The sequence below is a fragment of the Myxine glutinosa genome, chromosome 1, assembly GCF_964187855.1.
Source record: "Myxine glutinosa chromosome 1, kmMyxGlut1.1, whole genome shotgun sequence".
Taxonomy (NCBI): domain Eukaryota; kingdom Metazoa; phylum Chordata; class Myxini; order Myxiniformes; family Myxinidae; genus Myxine; species Myxine glutinosa.
In genome coordinates, this window is record NC_136261.1 from 41372506 (window position 1) to 41397079 (window position 24574).

General features: G+C 46.9%; 1 protein-coding gene across 1 annotated transcript in view; it reads left to right on the forward strand.

Moving 5' to 3' along the window:
- The window catches only part of NUP37 (nucleoporin 37), a 254697-nt gene that overhangs the window by 23164 nt on the left and 206959 nt on the right, over positions 1 to 24574 (forward strand). The window contains exon 2 of the mRNA XM_068109918.2: positions 3932 to 4004. Coding sequence (XP_067966019.1) covers positions 3932 to 4004 — 73 coding nt within the window. The remainder of the gene's footprint in view (positions 1 to 3931; positions 4005 to 24574) is intronic.

Below are 24574 nucleotides of genomic sequence, written 5' to 3' on the forward strand. Positions count from 1 at the left end.
GCCACCTCCCTGACAAAGGTCCTTCTTGTCCGGTTGCTCAGTTTGGGCGGATGGCCAGCTGTAGGAAGAGTCTGAGCAGTTCCATATTCTTTCCATTTCCTAATGATGGAGCTCACTGTGCTCTTGGGAACTTTCAACACTAGAAATTGTTTTGTACCCTTCTCTCGATCGACACATTCTCACAATTCCATCTCAGAGTTTTACAGACAGTTCATTGAACTTAATTGTGGAGTTTCTGCTCTGACATGCACTGTCTGCTATGGGACCTTGTATAGAAAGTTTTTTTTTTTTCCAAATCATGTCCAATCAATTGAATTGGCCACAGGTTGACTCCAGTCAAGTTGTAGAGACATCTCGAGGATGATCAAACGAAATTGGATGCACCTGAGCTCAATTTTGGAGTGTCATAGCAAAAGTGTTGAATACTCATTGACTCAAGACATTTCAGCTTTTCATTTTTAATTATTTTGCAGAAATTCCAGAAAAAAAACAAGACCAAAAGTCTAACAGCGGCATAGCCAGGCTTGTAAAATATTATAAACCACAAACACATATGATTAGCTTTTCAAACAGTCGCTAATGCTGCTTATAACATTAAACACAGAAATTTGGGAGGAATCCCAACATTCGTGAGGTAAGTTTTACTTGCAGAACTGAGCGCAGATCTACTGTTATCTATATACCCCACAAGGGTTGGAGGTGTGCTCATTTACCAATCGGCTAGCTAGCGCTTGCCAAGCCAGCCGTTCCTTAAAGGTTTTGAATGGAGTACTTGCTCGAATGCTTTAACCACTTGGCGATCTCTCCACAAGAACCTTGGTAAATGAACACACCCAATGTTATTGAGACCCGACCATAGATTGACTGTAATCTATATACCCCAAAGAGGAATGACCCATCCTGCCACTCCCGTAGCAAGTGGGAGTACTATTAAAATGAAAAAGTCGGTCGGTGGAGTCAGCCGTCGTAATAGTGGGGCAGCTTAGCATAACAATTGTGCATTTTGTGAGGAAAGCACCAAATTTGGCACACGAGTAGACTATCATATTATGAAAAGATCTGGATATTGGGCCATCTCAGATTCAGAGATTTGATTTTTGCAAGATTTCGATTCGATTGGGATCGAAGAGAACACCTTCTTCGTCTTCTGTACAGTGAAGTTGCCAGCCCTGAATTCTCTGGCTACATCTGGGTGCTTCATTGTGAGTGCAGCCATGTCCCTCAGGTGAACAGGGACCCACCTGGCATAGTGTGTGTGGTCTAAGGCATGGAACCATGGGACCAGTTCCGTCAGGGCATCAAGGTACACCGTGAATGAAGCCTGCCGCAGAGAAAGCACGTAGACCAGTACCAACATCTCTAGTTCCAGCACAGTTGCCCAGTACTGAAAGTTGGGAATGTCTTCTCCTCTCTGGTGACACCAGTCTTCGAACTCCGGCAGGTCTTCTGCATCATCAGCATATGTCATACAGTGGCGTTCATTCGCACGGTGTTGCAGGATGTGCAGTGCTGCTGCAGTGATTTGATGAGCTCTTCTTGTGCGGGTGACATGGGCAGCTCGCAGGAAGGAGTCGGCCGTCCTTGGTGTTGCAATCTCAGCTTGTAAATCTGCAAAATCTACAAATCTTGCAAAAATCAAATCTCTGAATCTGAGATGGCCCAATATCCAGATCTTTTCATAATATGATAGTCTACTAGTGTGCCAAATTTGGTGCTTTCCTCACAAAATGCACAATTGTTATGCTATATTTAGCTTAGCTGCCGGACTATAATGACATCATAGACTTAATGACGTAACGGACACAAAACTGCCGCTTCTTTAATATGTAGAACATTATATATTTTAACTTCCAGTACGTTTGCAGTCACTACGAAGGGATTAGTGTTACGATTAGATTTACTATCTATCTATAATTCCAGTAATGTCTGTGTGTCTGTGTGTCTGTGTGTCTGTGTGTCTGTGTGTCTGTGTGTCTGTGTGTCTGTGTGTCTGTGTGTCTGTGTGTTTGTCTGTGACCGCTGTTTCTCGACAACCACGGGTCCGATATACTTGAAACTTGCCAGGTATATTGCTGGGGACCCGAGGATGTGCCTTTTCAAGGTTTGAAATTAATCGGAGTATCTATAATTCCAGTAATCTCTGTGTGTCTGTGTGTCTGTGTGTCTGTGTGTCTGTGTGTCTGTGTGTCTGTGTGTCTGTGTGTTTGTCTGTGACCGCTGTTTCTCGACAACCACGGGTCCGATATACTTGAAACTTGCCAGGTATATTGCTGGGGACCCGAGGATGTGCCTTTTCAAGGTTTGAAATTAATCGGACAAGTACCTACCGAGCTATGTCCAAAAAACGCTTCAACCAATCAGAGAGCAGCGAGCTATCACGTGTGCCGAACCGTTAATGCAATGCAAGCGTTAATGCGTTAATGCAAGGCTTTTCTTTTTTTCCCTCTTCTCTTTCTACTTTTCCTTGCGATTAAATTGCAAACAGCCAAAATACGTTGGCGCTAATTGAATAATTGGCCATTAACACTAAAATAATCGTAACTGCGATATGCCAACTTCCGGACAGTGCAGCCTTCCCTGTTGTTGTTGTTTGCAGCAGCTGTTTGCAGCAAGGCAAGGCTTTTCTTTTTTTCCCTCTTCTCTTTCTACTTTGCCTTGCGATTAAATTGCAAACAGCCAAAATACGTTGGCGCTAATTGAATAATTGGGCATTATGTTTTACAACTAATAAAAACGAATTTGCGATTCATTCGCTTTCCTGCGCGTTTGTGTACGCGATGGCGATTTCTTTACCAAACTCCGGAAGCCGTTCGCTTTGGACCGAACCATTGCATGTAAATAGAGGGGGGGGATTGTCACCACTCGCAAGCCGTTCGCTTTGGACCAAACCATTTCATGTAAATAGGGGGGGGGATATAATTTTAGATATATATATAGTACGGGCATGCCCTAGTAATATTAATGTTACGTTATCATTTTTTCGAAAATGATATTGCCATTAAAAAACCGAGGAAAATTCCTTATTTTTGCGGTTATTTGTACTGTACACCGTTTATCATTGATTCATGAACAATACACTGCTTCAATTCACTAACTTTGTATTCACGACATTGGGATTAAAGTGTTATGGTTATATTTACTATATTATTATTATTATTATTATTATTATTATTACGAAAACGATACTACTGGAACAATACACTACTGTATTAAGAAACCTGGGCTTAATTTGTTCGAAGCAGTCTGAAGGTGAGGCATGCGTCCTAAGGCCTATACGTACCATATTGTTGGAAGAGCTGTAATGCCGATGCTTTCAATATTTGATGGTCATTTTAACAATCGGTTTGTTTGTGTTTCACACTGAATGAAAAACGTAAAGGGAGAGCATGGTTGATTGTGATATATGACAGGCTCGACAATATGTTCGGCCTGAACGAAATTGGAATCAAAATGGCGGTGTGCGGAGTCAGCCGCGGTACCGCCGTAATGACATCAGACGTAATCACATCACCCTGTCATGTGACCAGATCCTCAGCTCTGATTGGTATACGTTTGAGGGGACATACATACATACAGATGGACAAACACTGTTCTGGACAGCTTTTCCCAATGGGCTACGCCGTAAAAAATTCTCCACTCTAACGTTGTGTGATATTATGTGTAGATCAGTTACAAAAAATTTCATTGTAATCCATTTAAAATTCAGGCTGTAACACAACAAAATGTGAAAAAGTCAAGGGTTACTTCCTGAAGGCACTGCAGATATGGGTCAGTTTTCCAGACTTTTCCCCCTTACCCTTTAACATATTGAACTGTAACTTGGTAGGGATATGTACTGCAAAGCAATTCTCGCTCTTATTACTGTTGTCATCATTGCTGTTTGGCAATACATTCATTGAAGTTAACAAGTTGTAAAAAAAATTCTTTTCAGATTTTGTACTGGTGCAGAGGATGGCAGCATCCGAGTATTTACCTACTCTCTGTCTGGAACGGGAGAAGGACAGGTGAGCAGAACTATTGAGGTTTATGGCATTAAAAGTGAGAAACACCAAGATCACAGTTTATACCTGGGCCGAGATTTGAACTTGGTGGATGTTCACATTTGAGACGGTTCAAAGGTGTGTGCATACCTCGCTACCTCAGGAGGCTCGCATAAACTCCATATTTGAGGCCACTTGGGACCGGGTTGGGCTACATGAAGTTATGTTCGCAACCAATCTGATCAGTCATGGGCGGGGCTGGGAGTGGCAACAGTCACCCTCTCAAATACCGACGCTTTTGAATTTAATTTGGGCTGTGTAAAAGCAGCCATTCAATGTCAACACATTGACTTCATCAGGCTACTTTATTTTCCAAGGAAGGAGAAAACTGGAGGACGTTCTCAAGTCTTTGCAGACAGTTTCTCTTGGTGCTGACAAATCACCCAAGTGCAGCTATTGGCTTCACTCTGGTCGTAAAGCATCAGCTAAGTAGTGCATTACGTCTGTAAAATACATACGTATACAATAAAAATGTTTGCGTTCGAGACCCTTCAGCCTCTATAAAGTACTCGCATACTTTGAATTATACATACATAACTCAGTATTATTTATTTGCAGCAGTGTCTGGTGTGAACACCAAACACATTTTCACAGTCACTGCTGACCCTGTTCTAAGTTGCCTCAAAGATGTGGTGTAAACGAGCCTAAAGCTACACTGCCAGCCCTCCTGGGTGTCCTTTTGCAAAATATATTTTGCCAAACTTTTTGGACTTCAAGTAAAATTTTACCTTGAGGTGAAGTCATGTCAAATTGAATATGCTTCGAGCCATTTATTCAACCAGCTACATCGTATGGTGCAACCACTCTATTGAGGTTTGTTTGTTCCCCCACATGCTGCAGCATCTAAAAACTTTTTCTTTTACAATCTTCTTTTTCTTTTTCTGTGAATACAATTTCTTTTTTCTTCTTTTTTTAAACTAATTAAAATCTTTTTTGGGATTGAGCAGACACTTTCTTTGTTTATATTGGTCTCGTGTTAGCATTTATTGACATGTACTTCAATTTTCTTGACATTTTCTTATATGCTCTTTTTATTCGTGACGAGGCACATATATTGATTTGTGTATGAAATGGAATTGTAATATGATTTTGTGTGCATTGCGGGTATGACCGAGGTGCATCACAAGCAAGCAAATGGGTCTGCAATGAAACAAATATTGCAAGATTATAAGGAACAGTATTTGGAATAATCCATTCAAGCAAGCAATCGAATGAAACAAAATATTGACAACTAGAACGCACAACTAAAGATTGCATACCCTCACCCAGACTTGTTTTGTGTGGTTGGTTTTATGGCATGTATTTTATAGACATACTCACATTCTAATTGTACATATTTTATAGACGTACTCACATTCTAATTGTACATATTTTATCGACGTACTCACATTCTAATTGTACATACTTTATAGACGTACTAACATTATAATAGTACATACTGTCGTGTGTCTATCCTGTAGTGAACACCGCAGGGTGACGGATGGCCGACCGAGCTTTAACTCCGAGGCATTCACACAAACACAAACACAAATATGGTGGTGTTATCTCTTCAGCACGAGCAGGGGATAGTGGAGGGCAGCAAGCTCCTTATCTGTACGGCCAGACGCGACGAGGGTTATCCGATTCCCACAAACAAATAAACGGACAAGACAAGGAATTGAAAGTCAACAAAGAATGGGTTTAATAAAAAATAAATGCCAGGATATCAGAACTGTAGAGTAAAACTAATTCCTAAATTGAGGCATCCCCTTGTGGACTCATATACAACACAAGGGGATGATAAAATAACAAAAGTAACAAAATGTAGTGTTGTGCGTTTGCCTGATACTCAGCTCCACCATCCTTGACCGTCTGGGGTCGTCACAGGTATTGGCCCGCATCCCTGTGCGGGAACACACGCGTTGGTTTGAAGTAGTTCACCGCCAGCCACCGACCTGAGGTGAACAGGCGAAGCTCGCCTTTGTCCTTCCCGCTCGGCTGCACAGAGCCCTGACATTCCTCTCAGACGCACATGGCACCAAGTGCATTTGTCACAAAGCCAGCACCAAGGAGAGACAAGAGAAGAATGCGTCCGCCTTTCCCGCAGCCCAGAACAGGTAGAGCGAAAATGCGACCAGGACAAGAGAGATCAAATAATAAGCACGACTGTTCGTAATGAATGTCAGAACCAAGAGAGCGACAGGGACATGTGACTGCTCGTTATGAAACCCAGCGCAGAAGATAGCGAAAATGGCGCCACTCTGCCTTTTCACCCCTCAGCCCAAATTGGGCTAAAGGGGATTGTCGTCGCGGGCGTCCGGGCGTCCGTCAACTTTTGGTTTCCGTCAATTTCAAGGAGAATAGCTTGTCCGATTAAATACATTTTTGCAGTGTGTGTTGGGGTTGAATAGAGGAACGTTCCTTTCGAAAATGGGCGCGCCGCGATTTTCAATATGACCGCCACGGCAGCCATCTTGAAATTGGTTTCCGTCAATTTCGAGCAGAACGGCTTGTCCGATTAAATTCATTTTTGCAGTGTGTGTTGGGGTTGAGTAGAGGAAGGTTCCTTTAGAAAATGGACGCGCTGCAATTGACAATATGGCCACCATGGTAGCCATCTTGAAATTGGTTTCCGTCAATTTTGAGCAGAACGGCTTGTCCGATTAAATCCATGTTTGCAGTGTGTGTTGGGGTTGAGGAGAGGAAGGTGCCTTTCGAAAATGGGCGCGCTGCGATTTTCAATATGGCCACCACGGCAGCCATCTTTAAATTGGTTTCCGTCAATTTCGAGCAGAACGGCTTGTCCGATTAAGTTCATTTTTGCAGTGTGTGTTGGGGTTGCGTAGAGGAAGGTTCCTTTCGGAAATGGACGCGCTGCGATTTTCAATATGGCCACCACAGTAGCCATCCTGAAATTGGTTTCCGTCAATTTCGAGCAGAACGGCTTGTCCGATTAAATCCATGTTTGCAGTGTGTGTTGCGGTTGAGTAGAGGAAGGTTCCTTTCGAAAATGGGCGCGCTGTGATTTTCAATATGGCCGCCACGGAATCCATCTTGAAATTGGTTTCCACCATGCATGGGCTGAGGGGTTACGCCCGCTTTGCGGTGCTATTTATTGGCCCTGGCGCTAGAATGTTCTTTCTGATGTCACGCGCGCTCCAATCGTGCCGTGCCATTGCATTGCTCTATGGCCATCCTGACCAATTGTTCCTCTCAGGGCGGGGCCTTTTTATTTATTTATTTTTTATTTTTCTTTGGATACAAGATCGAGGCTCGTGAAAGAGCTAACATTAATCACACAAAAAGTCAAACCGACACAAACCGATACATAAAACACAAAATAAGGGGAACGGTAGACAAGATGGGCAGAAGGACGCAAACACAACATTTGACAGCAGGGACATCGAGAGAACTGTGGGAGAGAGAGGGCTTGGGGGGAGGTTGGAGAGGTATAAAACATATGGACACTGCAAGGACTTCCAGGAAAGAAGTTGGAATTTCGAAAAAGTGTATCTGGGGTGAATTCGCGGGGGGTAGAAAAGATCAAGGTTTTGGATGGGGGAAGATAAGAGATGGTGGTGAACACATGTTTTAAAGACCTGGAGGGAGGAGTGGGATTGAAGGGAGTGGGGTAGTTTGTTCCAGAGGCGGGGAAAAAGGGGAATGAAAGAGTGAAGGTGAGCAGAGAGCCTAGAATTTGGCAGTTTAACCATAAGAGGGTTGCTGGCAGATCTTGTAAGACCTGTAGTAATATTACGGGGACAGAGCACAGAGAGAGCTGGGGGAGCAAGGCCGGAGAGGAGTCGGTAGAAGACAGAAAGACCACCAACCTGCCTGCGGTGAGTGAGTGAAAGGCCCTCGGAGTTAGCTTCATCGCAGGAGATTCCAATGTTTCTGAAATGGCTGCCACGCCTCACGGCCTTTCTTGATGCCCCTTGAGATGACTACGCTGGGTGGCATTAGTGGTAAAATGCCTGGATCTCGTCGGCGATTATGTGATTTATTTTAGGCACTGATCGCATTGCTGTGGTGTGTGTGTCCTAAGGAGCGAAGGGAAAAATACTGAGGCGACTACACACAGGGAATGTTACCTTTATACCCTAACTAATTAGCATATATCCACCCCTCGCATGGAGACAAATATACACTTACACGACATCCGGGCCTAACTTGATTATGGGAAGGTTTCTTCTTCTTTGCGACATTCGGAGCACACTACCCCCAAAAATCCTACCTGAACTAAAGTATTTCATTACCTACCCCCCACAAACATAACAATACTTTATAGACGTACTCCATTCTAATTGTGCATACTTTAGAGACATAATCAGGTTGAGATGGTTTGGTCATGTGTTGAGGAAGGATGAAAGTGACTGGTTGAGAAGAGTGATGGAAATGAATGTAGAAGGAAGTAGAGGACGGGGAAGACTGAGAAAGACTTGGCTAAAGATGGTGGAAGAAGAAATGTGGGCAAAGAGGTTAACAAGGGGAGATGCAGAAAATAGGGCAAAATGAAGAAGATTGTCATGGGGACCGCAAGGCTAACCGCCGCTCTCGCAGGGAAAATGGCCTTAAAATGCATGTTGTTGTTGTTATAGACATAATCACATTCTAATTGTACATACTGTATAGACATAATCACATTCTAATTGCACATTTATAGATATACTCACATTCTAATTGCACATACTTTAATGACGTATTCACATTCTAATTGGACATACTTTAGAGACATAGTCACATTCTAATTGTACATACTTTATAGACATAATCACATTCTAATTGTACATACTTTATCGACATAATCACATTCTAATTGTACATACTTTATAGACATAATCACATTCTAATTGCACATTTATAGATATACTCACATTCTAATTGTACATACTTTACAGACATATTCACATTCTAATTGTACATACTTTATAGACATAATCACATTCTAATTGCACATTTATAGATATACTCACATTCTAATTGTACATATTTTATAGACATAATCACATTATAATTGAACATTTATAGATAGACTCACATTCTAATTGTACATACTTTACAGACATAATTACATGCTAATTGCACATACTTCAATGACGTGTTCACATGCTAATTGCACATACTTCAAAGACGTATTCACATTCTAGTTGAACATACTTTAAGGACGTACTCACATTCTAATTTTACATACTTTATAGGTACTAGGGCATGCCCGTACTATATATATATCTAAAATTATATCCCCCCCCCTATTTACATGAAATGGTTTGGTCCAAAGCGAACGGCTTGCGAGTGGTGACAATCCCCCCCCCTCTATTTACATGCAATGGTTCGGTCCAAAGCGAACGGCTTCCGGAGTTTGGTAAAGAAATCGCCATCGCGTACACAAACGCGCAGGAAAGCGAATGAATCGCAAATTCGTTTTTATTAGTTGTAAAACATAATGCCCAATTATTCAATTAGCGCCAACGTATTTTGGCTGTTTGCAATTTAATCGCAAGGCAAAGTAGAAAGAGAAGAGGGAAAAAAAGAAAAGCCTTGCCTTGCTGCAAACAGCTGCTGCAAACAACAACAACAGGGAAGGCTGCACTGTCCGGAAGTTGGCATATCGCAGTTACGATTATTTTAGTGTTAATGGCCAATTATTCAATTAGCGCCAACGTATTTTGGCTGTTTGCAATTTAATCGCAAGGAAAAGTAGAAAGAGAAGAGGGAAAAAAAGAAAAGCCTTGCATTAACGCATTAACGCTTGCATTGCATTAACGGTTCGGCACACGTGATAGCTCGCTGCTCTCTGATTGGTTGAAGCGTTTTTTGGACATAGCTCGGTAGGTACTTGTCCGATTAATTTCAAACCTTGAAAAGGCACATCCTCGGGTCCCCAGCAATATACCTGGCAAGTTTCAAGTATATCGGACCCGTGGTTGTCGAGAAACAGCGGTCACAGACAAACACACAGACACACAGACACACAGACAGACACACAGAGATTACTGGAATTATAGATAGATAATCACATTCGAATTGTACATACTTTATCGACATAATCACATTCTCATTGTACATTATAGATAAACTCACATTCTAATTGTACATAGTTTATAGATGTACTCACATTCAAATTGCACATGCTTTATGGACGTATTCATATTCGAATTGTACATACTTTATAGACTTATTCATATTCAAATTGTACAAACTTTACAGACATACTCACATTATAATTGTACATACTTTATAGGTATAATCACATTCTAATTGCACATACTTCAAAGACGTACTTACATTCTAATTGTACATACTTTGTACAAACAAACAACAACAGGCATTTTAAGGCCATTTTCCCTGCTGGAGCGGGGGTTAGCCTTGCGGTCCCCATGACAATCTTCTCCATTTTGCCCTATTTTCTGCATCTCTCCTTGTTAACCCCCTTGCCCACATTTCTACTTCCACCATCTTTAGCCAAGTCTTTCTCAGTCTTCCCCGTCCTCTACTTCCTTCTACATTCATTTCCATCACTCTTCTCAACCAGTCACTTTCAGCCTTCCTCAACACATGACCAAACCATCTCAAACTGTTTCTCTTCACAGCATCCATCACAGGCTCTATTCCCATCATCTTTCGCAATTCATCATTTGTCTTCCTCTCTCTCAACGATACTCCACACATCCACCGAACCATTCGCATTTCCACCCTTTCCAGCCTTGGTTGCTGCTCTACGTTCATTACCCATGTCTCGCTCCGATAAATCATAACACTTCTCACACATGCAGCATACACCTTTCCCTTCAGCTTCAACGACACTCCCCTCCTCTTCAGCACGCCACTCAGTTCCCGAAACTTCTTCCATGCACATCTCACTCGAGCAACCGTTCCCGAGTCTGATCCACCTTCTCCATTCAGCATGTCTCCTAGGTAACAAAATGTTTTCACACCTTCCAGCTTCACGCCATCTCCAAGATCCAACTCAACATTTCCTCCATTTGCAGCTCCCTCTGTGCACACCTTACACTTGAATGTAGCTGCCACACTGGTTAATGACCCTCTCAAACCACTACATTTACGATGAACCCACTCAGCGCACATTGTACATTGAATGGAATTTACTCCGACACCCTTCCTGCACACAGCACACGGCCACTTCCCAGTTCTTTCCACCTCACCACATGCTTTACCACTTGCCATCACCCCCTCGTTTTTCCGATATTCACCTTCAGACCTTTTGTCTCCATACATTCCTTCCACTTGTTCATCTTCTCCTTCAGTCCATCCATATTTTCTAAAATCAACACCAAATCATCTGCATACAACAACTCCCACGGTAAACCCTCCTTTACGTTCCGAGCCAGCACCTCCATCACAGCTACAAATAGTAGTGGACTTAGTACCGACCCCTGATGCACTCCCTCCTTCACCTCAAACTTCCCGTTCCCGTCCTTCATCCTTACAGCTGTGCGCGCTCTTTTGTACATTGCCATCACTACTCTGATCAATCATTCCTCCACTCCTAACTTCCTCATTGCCCATGTCACTACTTCACCTGGAACCCTATCGAATGCTTTCTCCAGATCAACAAACCCAAGTAACAACTTCTTCCTCTTCTCCATGTACTTCTCCTACAACTGCCTCATAATAAAAAGCGCATCTGTCATTCCTCTTCCTGGCATAAATCCAAACTGCATTTCGTCAATCTTCACTTTCTTCCTTATCCTCCTCTCCAACACCCTTTCCAATACCTTCATTCCATGCTCCAATAACTTTGTCACTCGTAGTTACGGATATATCTATAAAATACTTTATAGACGTTTTTATATTCTAATTACACATACTTTATCGAAGTACTCACATTCTAATTGTACATACTTTATAGATGTACTCACATTCTAATTGCACGTACTTTTCGGCATAATAACATTCTAATTGCACATACTTTTTTCTTTTTTTCTTTTTTTTGTATACAAGATCGAGACTCGTGAAAGAGCGAACATTAATCACACAGAAAGACAAACCGACACATAAAACATATAACATCGGGAGCGGTAGACAAGATGGGGAGAGAGGGGGAAGGACACAAACACAACATTTGAGAGCAGGGACCGAGAGACATGGAGACATGGAGACATGGAGAGATCTGAGAGAGGGCGAGGGCTTTGGGGGGGGGCATGGGAAGGGGGGGGGGGGGGTGGGAGAGGTATAAAACATATGGACACTGCCAGGACTTCCAGGAAAGAAGTTGGAATTTCAAACATTTGGATCTGGGGTGAATTAGCGGGGGTAGAAAATATCAAGGTTTTGGATGGGGGAAGATAAGAGATGGTGGTGAACAGCTGTTTTAAAGACCTGGAGGGAGGACTGGGATTGAAGGGAGTGAGGGAGTTTGTTCCAGAGGCGGGAGAAAAGAGGAATGAAAGAGTGAAGGTGAGCAGAGAGCCGAGATTTCGGCAGTTCAACCATCAGAGGGTTGCTGGCAGATCTTGTGCGACCTGTAGGAATATTTGGGGGACAGAGCACAGAGAGAGCTGGGGGTGCAAGGTCTGGAGAGGAGTCGGTAGAAGACAGAAAGACCACCTACCTGCCTGCGGTGAGTGAGTGAAAGGCCCTCAGAGATAGCTTCATCGTGGGAGATTCCAATAATTCTGAAAGCTTTGGTTTCAACAGCGTGTAGCCGAGCTAGGTGTGAGGCAGGAGCACCGGCCCATAGGGGAGAACAGTATTCCATTGAGCTGCGGATGAAAGCCTTGTATGTGGTGAGGAGACGCCACATACAAGGCGTTTATAGACGTACTCACATTCAAATTGCACATACTTTATAGATGTATTCATATTCTAATTGTACATACTTTATAGACCTATTCATATTCCAATTGTACAAACTTTGCAGACATACTCACATTATAATTGTACATACTTTATAGGTATAATCACATTCTAATTGCACATAATTTATAGACGTACTCACAATCTAATTGTACATACTGTCGTGCGAATCCCTCATGGTTAACACCAGGGACCGCGGAAGATCGAACGGCTTTAACTGAGGCGACGACCAAATACGGATGGTGCTATCACAGCACGGGAGAAAGAATGGAAGAGGAAGAAGCGTAAGCGCTTACCTGGAGCGAACCGACGGCAGCTCCGATCCTGCAGGGGAATTAACTCAAAACGGGAATCCGGAGTAAAATGTACAAAAATGATGATTTATTAAACGGAACCCGATACAATGAAACGCGGCGATGAATAAATAATGAGCCTAAATTGGGATCCCACACACCTCACTTCAGAAACGAGACAGGGGCAAATTAATTCACCAAAATAACACGTTCGTCGTGTACGGGGAATGTGGTGCATCCTTATCTGTTTGTCGTCTGTCATGTGTCATCCAACGCGGCTCCAAGCTCCACCTCGCTCGTGCGCTCCGCCAGGCCCCGAGCAACCAGCTCAGCGGCACGCTCCGCTCCAACCCCTCGTCAGTCCAACACACGAGGTCACGCTCGCTCCGAGCACCAATGCACCACAAGGAACCAAAAGCACCACGCGGAATCAAAAGCACAACGCGTCCAACGCAGGGCCAGCGATCCCCACACGAAGCCAATCTCCAACCCGAAGGGGCCGATCTCCAACACGAGGTCCAGCGCGGAGAGAGACAAAAAAGACAAAGAGCAAAGAGAGACCGTGCAGCGCCAAAAGAGCAAATGTCGTCCAGCCCAAGAGAGCAAATGTCGTGCAGCGCGCCCCCTCTGACGTCAGTCTTGGCGCGCCACCAACCAGGGCCTCGTAGCTTCCCGCCATTTGCCGAACCTCGTCGCGCCTTCCGTGCTGATTGGTTCCAGGTTCGCGCCTTCCGCGCCAACCAATCACAGTCCTCCTGGGCGTGGTTACAACTCGTCTCACACGATGTTGCTAGGCCAGCTGGTGGTGCGGCGGCCATCCGGCGGTGCCCCGATCTGGCTTCCTGCCGGTCTTCTTCCAAGGTCATTGTAAGGGAAGGGGAATTATTTAATGTGTGCACTAAGGACTTATCTAAGTGTTTATATATGTGCGTTGCCATAAGGGACAAAGGAATGATCACCAGGTCTGACACACAGGGGTTTATCTTAGTCCCTACACTATTTAACACCCGAACATCCATGTATGTTCACAGGTATACACTTCCCCGACAAACCGCCCAAAACACAGAACTTATTACAGGGTAGATTCCCTATCGCGACAGTTGAAGCATGTTACCTATACAGATATACCTGGCTATAGATATTCCTTTACCCCCCACCCCACCCACCCCCCCCCCCCCCCCCCCCGACATAACAATACTTTAATGACGTATTCACATTCTAATTGGACATACTTTAGAGACATAGTCACATTCTAATTGCACATACTTTATAGACGTACTCACATTCTAATTGTACATACTTTATGGATGTATTCATATTCTAATTACACATACTTTTAGACGTACTCACATTGTTATTGTACATACTTTATAGACGTATTCATATTCTAATAATTGTACATGCTTTATAGACGAACTCACATTTTAATTGTACATACTTTAAAGACATACTCACTTGCAAATTGTACATATTTTAAAGACATAATCAGATTCTAATTGCACATACTTTATAGACATACTCACATTATAATTGTCCATACTTTATGGATAAAATCGCATTCTAATTGTACATACTTTATAGATGTACTCACATGCCAATTTTTTTTTTTTTTTTTTTAAATACAACATCGAGGCTCGTGAAAGAGCTAACATTAATCACACAAAAAGTCAAACGGACACATAAAACACAAAATAAGGGGAGTGGTAGACAAGATGGGGAGAGAGGGGGAAGGACACATACACAACATTTGAGAGGGACATCGAGAGAACTGTGGGAGGGAGAGGGCTTGGGGTTGGAGAGGTATAAAACATATGGACACTGCAAGGACTTCCAGAAAAGAAGTTGGAATTTCAAAAAAGTGTATCTGGGGTGAATTAGTGGGGGAAGAAAAGATCAAGGTTTTGGATGGGGGGAGACAAGAGATGGTGGTGAACAGCTGTTTTAAAGACCTGGAGGGAGGACTGGGATTGAAGGGATTGGGGGAGTTTGTTCCAGAAGTGGGAGAAAAGGGGAGTGAAAGAGTGAAGGTGAGCAGAGAGCCTAGATTTTGGCAGTTTAACCATAAGAGGGTTGCTGGCAGATCTTGTGTGACCTGTAGGAATATTTGGGGGACAGCACAGAGAGAGCTGGGGGAGCAAGGCCGGAGAGCAGTCTGTAGAAGACAGAAAGACCACCAACCTGCCTGCGGTGAGTGAGTGAAAGGCCCTCGGAGTTAGCTCCATCGCAGGAGATTCCAATGATTCTGAAAGCTTTGGTTTCAACAGCGTGAGGCCGACCTAGGTGTGTGAGGCAGGAGCACTGACCCAGAGGGGGAACAGTATTCCATTGAGCTGCGGATGAAAGCCTTGTATGTGTTGAGGAGCTCAGGTGTGCCAAGGAAGGACTTCGCACGACGGAGGATGCCCAGTCGGCGACTGGCTTTGGCGGCCAGCTTGGAATTGTGGTTTTCCCAAGAAAGATCATGGCAGATAGTGAGACCCAAAAGCTTGAGCGACAGAACTTCTTGGAGAGGATTGTTGAGGAAGTAGATAGGAGGGTTTCCAGTCAGTCTTTTCAGAGGGACATAGTAAGGGTGTGAGATTTGTCAGTATTGAAAGACATGTTCCACCTTTTTGACCAGTCTGTGATTTTGTTCAGGTCTGCAGAGAGTGAGGAGGCTGCAGACTGCAGATCTGAGGGATGATGTATGGAGCGGCAGAGAGTGGAGTCATCAGAAAAAGATAGAGAGGATTTTCCAGAGAGTCGGAGAGATCATTGAAGAAGACCAGAAATAGCACAGGCAGAACACTACCTTGGGGAACTCCCACCAGAACAGGAAGGGGAGATGAGAGAAATCCATTCAGGGCCACACGTTGACTATGACCAGAGAGGAATTCCGCAAGCCATGCGTGGAGATTTCCATGGATACCATAGGAGGAGAGTTTGGTGAGCAGAGCGGAGTGCCAGACCGTATCGAAGGCACGTGATATGTCAAGGGAGACAGCTCTGATTTCCTGTTTGGCATTGAGGACCTCCATCCATTGTTCGGACAGCAGAAGCAACATGTCCAGAGTAGAATGACCTGGTCTGAATCCAAATTGATGATCGGAGATCAAGCCATTGGAGAAGAGGAAGGATTTGATATCCGAAGCAATGATGGATTCCATGAATTTACTGATAATTGGGAGTAGGCTGATTGGAATGTAGTTGCAAGGATCTGTTTTTGCACCTTTTTTGTGTAAAGCGGTGATGTTTGCTGATTTCAAAGATGCTGGCAGATGACCTTGAGCAAAAGAGAGGGGGAAAATATCACAGAGAGGGTGAGATAGAGCAGCAGAGCAGGATTTTAGGACCCGTGTTCTGATGCCGTCTGGTCCAGTTGCAGAATCAGAGTCGAGGTTTGACAACAACTTCTCCACCTTGTCAGGAGAGAAGGACACAGAGTCCAGGAGCAGTTGGGTTCGACTGGGTAAGGTGGGAACAGAGAGAGATGGGTTTGGGACACAAGATTTTTGAGGCAAACACAGAGTTTAGGCATTCGGCGTTGTCACGTGCGTTGTCGACTATGTTGTACATACTTTATAGGTATAATCACATTCTAATTGTACATACTTTATAGACATACTCACTTTCTAATTTTTTTTTTTTTTTTTTTTTTTTTTTTTTGTATACTGAATCGAGGCTCGTGAAAGAGCTAACATTTACTTCACAAACAAATCTATCAGACAAACAAAATACACAAAAAGAGGGAGCGGAAGACAAGATGGGGAGAAAAGGGGAAGCACACAAACACAACATCCGAGAGCAGGGAGATGTGTGGAAGGGAGAGGGCCCGGGGGGAGGAGGCATGGGAAGGGGGAGGGGGAAGTATAAAGCACAAGGACTTCCAGGACAGAAGTTGGTATTTCAAAAAGTGGAATTGGGGTGAAATTAGCGGGGGTAGAAAAGATCAAGGTTTTGGATGGGGGAAGATAAGAGATGGTGGTGAACAGCTGTTTTAAAGACTTGGAGGGTGGAGTGGGATTGAAGAGAGTGAGGGAGTTTGTTCCAGATGCGGGAGAAAAGAGGAATGAAGGAGTGAAGGTGAGCAGAGAGTCTTGATTTTGGCAGTTTAACCAAAAGAGGGTTGCAGGCAGATCTTGTGCGACCTGTAGGAATATTTGCGGGACAGAGCCCAGAGAGAGCTGGGGGGGCAAGGCCAGAGAGGAGTCGGTAGAAGACGGAAAGACCACCAACCTGCCTGCGGTGAGTGAGTGAGAGGCCCTTGGAGTTAGCTTCATCGCGGGAGATCCCAATGATTCTGAATGCTTTGGTTTCAACAGCGCGAAGGCGAGCTAGGTGTGAGGCAGGAGCACCAGCCCAGAGGGGAGAGCAGTATTCCATTGAGCTGCGGATGAAAGCCTTGTATGTGGTGATGAGCTCAGGTGTGCCAAGGAAGGACTTCGCACGACGGAGGATGCCCAGTCGGCGACTGGCTTTCGATGCCAGATTTGAAATGTGGTTTTTCCAGGAAAGATCATGGCAGATAGAGAGACCCAAAAGCTTGAGTGACAGAACTTCTTGGAGAGGATTATTCAGAAAGTGGATGGGAGGGTTGTCCAGTCGGTCTTTTCGGAGAGACATCGTAAGCGTGTGAGATTTGTCAGGATTGAAAGACATGTTCCACTTGTTTGCCCAGTCTGTGATTTTGTCAAGGTCTACAGAGAGTGAGGAGGCTGCAGACTGCCGATCTGAGGGATGAAGAATGGAGCGACAGAGAGTAGAGTCGTCAGCAAAGAGATAGAGAGGATTTTCAAGAGAGTCAGAGAGATCATTGATGAAGACCAGAAAAAGCACAGGGCCCAGAACACTACCTTGGGGAACTCCAGCCTGAACAGGAAGAGGAGATGAGAGAAACCCATTCAGGGCCACACGTTGACTACGACTAGAGAGGAAGTCCGCCAGCCATGCGTGGAGATTTCCATGGATACCAAAAGAGGAGAGTTTGGTGAGCAGAGCGGGGTGCCAGACCGTATCGAAGGCACGTGATATGTCAAGGGAGACTGCTCTAATTTCCTGTTTGGCATTGAGGACCTCCATCCATTGTTGAGAAAGCAGAAGCAGCATGTCCAGAGTGGAGTGTCCAGGTCTGAAACCAAATTGATGATCAGAGATCAAGCCATTGGAGAAGAGGAAAGATTTCATATCTGAAGCAATGATGGATTCCATGACTTTGCTGATAATTGGGAGAAGGCTGATTGGTCTGTAGTTGCTGGGATCTGTTTTTGCACCTTTTTTGTGCAAAGCGGTGATGTTGGCAGATTTCCAAGCAGATGGAAGATGACCTTGAGCAAAAGAGAGGGTGAAGAGAACAGAGAGAGGGAGTGAAAGAGCGGAAGAACATGATTTTAGGACCCGTGGGCTGATGCCGTCAGGTCCAGTTGCAGAATCAGAGTCGAGGGTTGACAGAAACTTTTCCACCTTGTCAGGAGGAAAGGACACAGAGTCCAGGAGCAGCTGGGTACGACTGGGTATGGTGGGTACAGAGAGGGATGGGTTTGGGACACAAGATTTAGAGGCAAACACAGAGTTGAGGCATTCAGCTTTTTCACGTGCGGAGTCAGCCGTGTGGCCATTTAAGGTGAGGGAGGGGATGGAGGGGGAACAAACACCAGAAACAGATTTTACCAGACGCCACCAGGATTTGGAAGAGGGAGACAGATAAGAGAGTTCGGTCCTGAGGACGGAGAGATATTGTTTCCTGGCTCTCCTGAGGGTGGACACACACTTGTTTCGGGCTTTGTGAAAGGAAATGAGATTTCCTTCCGTTGGATTTGCTTTCCAGGAGACGAAAGCAAGTTGTTTCTGGGCAATAGCCTCACCACAAGATTTCCGTGTACCATGGACGGGAGGAAGGGTATGACAACTGAAGACGAGATGGGATAAATAAATAATTGTCCATACTTTAGAGATATAATCACATTCTAATTGTACATACTTTATAGACATAATCACTTTCTAATTGTACATATTTTATAGACATACTCACTTTCTAATTATCCATACTTTATAGGTATAATCACATTCTAATAGTCCATTCTTTATAGAGGTACTCACTTTCTCATTGTGCAATGCATACTTCCACTCTCGGACGGCCAGCTCTAGGAAGATTCTGGGTATTTCCATATTCTTTCCATTTCCTAATGATGGAGCTCACTGTGCTCTTGGGAACTTTCAACACTAGAAATTCTTTCATTCCCTTCCCCAGATCTATGTCTCCTCACAATTCTATCTCGGAGTTCTACGGACAGTTCTTTTGATGTAATTGTAGAGTTTGTGCCCTGACATGCACTGTCAACGGTGGGACCTTATATAGAAAGGTGTGGTTCTTTCTAAATCATGTCCATTCAATTTTATTGGCCACAGGTGGACTCCAAGTTGTCGAGACATCTGTAGCATGATCAAAGTAAATTGGATGCACTTGAGCTCAATTTGGAGTGTCATAGCAAAGGTGTTGAATACTTATTGACTGAAGACATTTCAGCTTTTCATTTTTAATTATTTTGTAAAGATTCTAAAAACGAAATTCCACTTTGACATCATGGATTATTATGTGTAGATCAGGGACAAAAAAATAATGTCAATTTAATCAATTTTTAATTCAGGCTGTAACATAACAAAATGTGAGAAAGAACCTCTTATGGTGAAACTGTCAAAATCAAGACGCTCTGTTCACCTTCACTCTTTCATTCCTCTTTTCTCCCGCCTCTGGAACAAACTCCCCACTCTCTTCAATCCCACAACTCCCTCCAGGTCTTTAAAACAGCTGTTCACCGCCATCTCTTATCTTCCTCCATCCAAAACCTTGATCTTTTCTACCCCCGTTAATTTACCCCAGATCCACTTTTTTGAAATGTCAACTTCCTTCCTGGAAGTCCTTGCAGTGTCCATATGTTTTATACTTCTACCCTCTCCCCCCCCCCCCCCCCCTTCCCACGCCTCCTCCCCCCAAGCCCCCTCCCTCCCACAGATCTCTCGATGTCCCTGCTCTCAAATGTTGTGTTTGTGTACTTCCCCAATCCCTCCCCATCTTGTCTACCATGCCCCTTATTATATGGTTTATGTGTCTGTTTGATTTTTTTGTGTGATTAATGTTAGCTCTTTCACGATCCGCGATCTTGTGTCCAAAAAAAAAAAGTTGTGAACCATTGATGGGATTTTGACCAAACTTGGTAGAAATATCTATGTTATGATTCCAATATAAACTGATCAGATTTTGCTGTCAAAGGTGATTTCAGGTAAAAATGTGATATTTGAGAACAGCTGACGGGATTTATATCAGACTTAGTACAAGTGTGTATAATGATGTAATAATGTGGGCGGAGGCATATGGGTCTATAATCTATATGAAAGAGTGCGCTGTAGTTAATTTTTTGGAAACTGCTGTCAACAATCACGGTTTATTGAGCGTGAAATATTACTTTAGCGCACTTAAGTCGGTTTGTTGCCCTGCTTGTGCGATCGCCCAGGTTGCTTCTCATGGGTTCGAATGGTTAGATTAAGAATACGAATAAATGACTGATCGTTTGAACTATGTCGCAAATAAACAGCAGCAAAACAATCCGTATGTTCTCAACTAAACTCATGGGCACAGAAGGAAATGGTTTTCATCATTGTTGTGTCCCAGCACAGTTGTTCCTGTTATGATTGTGAAATTGTGCTGAGAGATGGCGAGAGTAATGGTCTTGGGTAACACTTAGCTTTTGCTGCTGCCTAATGGACAAAGTGTTGCACTGCGACTTGTAACACAGGCCAAAGTGTTGGGAAGGCCAGCCTACTTTTGGATGTCTCGTTTGAGATGGATACCAGCCGTTCCATATTGGAGCAGGAGCAAGTCCATGGCCGGCCTGAAATGACGACGATCGCACAGTTTGAATGCCTGCGGTGGAACCTCATTGTGGGGAGTGCTTTCTTCATTTAACCTTAACTTCATCTTATTTATTGTCGCTGAATTGTGATGAGGAAGCCTTGCACTGTTCTCTCTCTGGATTGGCTGGAGCACAGGTGTGTGAGCATGATTCATTGGTGATTTGAAATAAGGGCTGAGGCCTCAGATCAAACGAGATGGTCAGCAGCCAATCGATGGTGAAATCCGGCCACTGTGTAATAAACTTTTTAAATGCAAAGGTATGTATGGATGGTAGGGATTTTTACCTGGCATCAATATGTTCTAATTAATTGTCATGTGAAACGGTCCCTTGAAGTGCGGTGCTACGCACACAACTTGCTTGCCAAAAAGGTAGGCCACAACGCGTTGGATAATCAAAAGAGTCTTTATTAGGAAAGCTCGAACTGTAGCACTGGGCGGGCTCGAGCTTGGAGCCCGCATATATGTGCCGGGGCCACGCCTAGTACCCGGGCGTGGCCGATCGGTCGATAGGCGGGGCATGCCTTCCAGTTCCCCGCCTGGACGTTCGCGCCACCTGCTGGTGCGTTGAATTCGTGTCCTCTTGCTTGTGTCCACCACACGCGCCCCCCCCCCCCCCAGAATTCCCGCGCACCTGAAGGGTGAGTTTGCGGGGAAGCCGGATGACCCGGCCGAAACGCCCCCTGGCGATGGGTGCCGGTCTGGGGGGTGGCGGGGCTGGGGGGTGGCGGGGCTGGGGGGTGCCGGGGGTCCGACCGCCAGGGGGCGGCCTCGATGCGGAGGCAGAGCCGCTGGCGGGGGGTGGTCCGGATCGAGGTGGGCCGGCTTGAGGCGGTCCACGGAAATGCGATCCAGGGCACCGCCGATGTCGACCGTGAAAAATTTGTCCCCGGTCTCCAACACGCGGAAGGGCCCGTCGTACGGGGGCCGTAGCGGTGCCCGGTGGTCGTCGTGCCGGATGAACACGTACTTGGCCGTGCGAAGCTCCGGGGCGATGTGGGAAGGCGGGCAACCGTGGTGTGCCGTTGGCACCGGGGCGAACCTCCGGGCGGTCTCCTGAAGGGCGGAGCGCTGTTGTGCCGCGGACCAAGGAGCCGTGGAGTCGGGGATAAATTCACCCGGTACCCGCAGTGGTTGCCCGAAGACAAGCTCCGCCGAGGACGCGCGCAGTTCGTCCTTGGGTGCCGTCCTGAGGCCCAGCAGGACCCAGGGGAGTCTGTCGACCCAGCCGCCGTTGCAGAGGCTGGCCCGGAGCGCGGCCTTCATGGAGCGATGAAAGCGCTCGCACAGGCCATTGGCCTGGGGGTGGTAGGCCGTGGTGCGGTGTAGTTTCACCCCGAGCCCTTGCGCCACCGCAGCCCAGAGCTCCGAGGTGAACTGGGGGCCGCGGTCGGACGAGATGTCTGAGGGGGCACCGAACCGGGCAACCCAAGTGGTGATAAAGGCTTGCGCCACCTCAGCCGCAGACGTCGCCACCAATGGGACGGCCTCCAGCCACCGTGTGGTGCGGTCGACCATGGTGAGGAGGTGGGTGAACCCTCGCGAGGGGGGCAGAGGTCCCACCAAGTCGACGTGCACGTGGTCGAACCGCCGCTCGGGCACCGTGAACGGGGCCAACGGTGCCTGAGTGTGGCGGTGGACCTTTGCGCGCTGGCACGCGAGGCACGTCCTGGCCCAGTCGCGGACGTCCTTCCGGAGGCCATGCCAGACGAACTTTGCCCCGACGTGTTTCTGGGATGCCCTCGCGCCAGGGTGGGACAGGCCATGGATGGCGTCGAACACCGGGCGCTGCCAGCCAGCGGGCACGATGGGGCGAGGCCGGCCGAGGGAGACGTCGCATAGGAGGGCCGTGCCCGCAACGTCGAATGGCACCTCGGTGACGCGGAGGCCCGTGACGGCGGTCCGCAAGGCCTGGATGCCGGGGTCGGCGGTCTGGGCCTCCGCCATCCGGGCATAGTCGACCTCGAGGTGGACCGCGTGCACGGCGGACCGGGAAAGGCAATCCGCCACCGGGTTGTCCTTACCCGCCACGTGACGGATGTCCGTCGTGTACTCGGACACGGCAGAGAGGTGGCGCTGCTGCCGTGCCGACCATGGCTCAGCGACCTTGGCCATCGTGAATACAAGGGGCTTGTGGTCAACGAAGGCCATGAACGGGCGGCCCTCCAGCAGATGGCAGAAGTGTCGGACCGCCAGGTGGAGCCCGAGCAACTCACGGTCGAAGGTGCTGTACCGGCGTTCGTGCGGGCGAAGCTGCCGGCTGAAAAATGCCAGCGGTTGCCAAGGACCACGCACCCATTGCTCGTGCACCGCGCCCACCGCGTCATCCGACGCGTCGGTGGTGAGGGCGTTCGGTGCATCGGGCGCCGGGTGCGCCAGCATGGTGGCGTCGGCCAGAGCCAGCTTTGCGCCTGCGAATGCCGCGGCCATCGGCTCCGACCCTGCGATGTCACCTTTGCCCGGCTTGCCCCGGAGGGCCTCGTGCAAGGGGCGGAGGAGCTGGGCGACGTGGGGCACGAAGCGGTGGTAAAAGTTCACAATGCCCAGGAACTCCTGGAGCCCCTTGACCGTGCGGGGCCGCGGGAAATCCCTGACCCCTCCACCTTGGCCGGTAGCGGGACGGCCCCGTGCTTGGTGATGCGGTGCCCCAAGAAGTCGATGGTGGTGACACCGAAACGGCACTTGGCAGGGTTGATGATTAGGCCATGCTGGCCCAGGCGTTCGAACAGCGTGCGGAGGTGGAGCAGGTGGTCTTCCCGGGACGCGCTCGCGACTAGGATGTCGTCCAGGTAGACGAACAGGAAAGTTAAGTCGCGCAAGACGCTATCCATAAGCCGCTGGAACGTCTGAGCCGCATTCTTCAACCCGAAGGGCATCCTCAGAAATTTGAAGAGGCCGAAAGGAGTGATGACGGCCGTCTTCGGGACGTCGACCGGTTGGACGGGGACCTGATGGTAGCCCCGGATGAGGTCCACCTTCGAAAACACGGTCGTGTTGGCCAACCGGGCGGAAAAGTCCTGAATGTGCGGGACCGGGTAGCGGTCGGGGGTGGTGGGATCGTTGAGCCGGCGGTAGTCCCCGCACGGCCGCCATCCCCCGCCAGGCTTCGGCACGATGTGCAGCGGGGAAGCCCAAGCGCTGTTGGAGCGCCGTACGATCCCCAGCCGCTCCAGCGTGGCGAACTCCGTTTTCGCCACGGCGAGCTTCGTGGGCTCGAGTCGGCGTGCCCGGGCATAGACCGGCGGCCCGACCGTGGGGATGTGATGCTCCACCCCGTGTTTCACGGCCACCGCTGAAAAGGTGGGCCGTGTGAGGGCCGGGAAACTGGCGAGGAGGCGGGTAAAGTCGTCCGCTGCCGGAAGCGTGCAAACTAAACTCGCCGGGACGGAACCCTCCAGCAAGCCGCTCAGTGAGCCGCTCAGTGAGCCGCTCAGTGAGCCGCTCAACGAGCTGCTCAGCGAACAAGCGAGCGAGCTAAAGGTTTCTGCCTGGACGAGCCGTTTGTGCTTTACATCGACCAACAACCCATTCGCACATAGGAAGTCCGCACCGAGCAATGC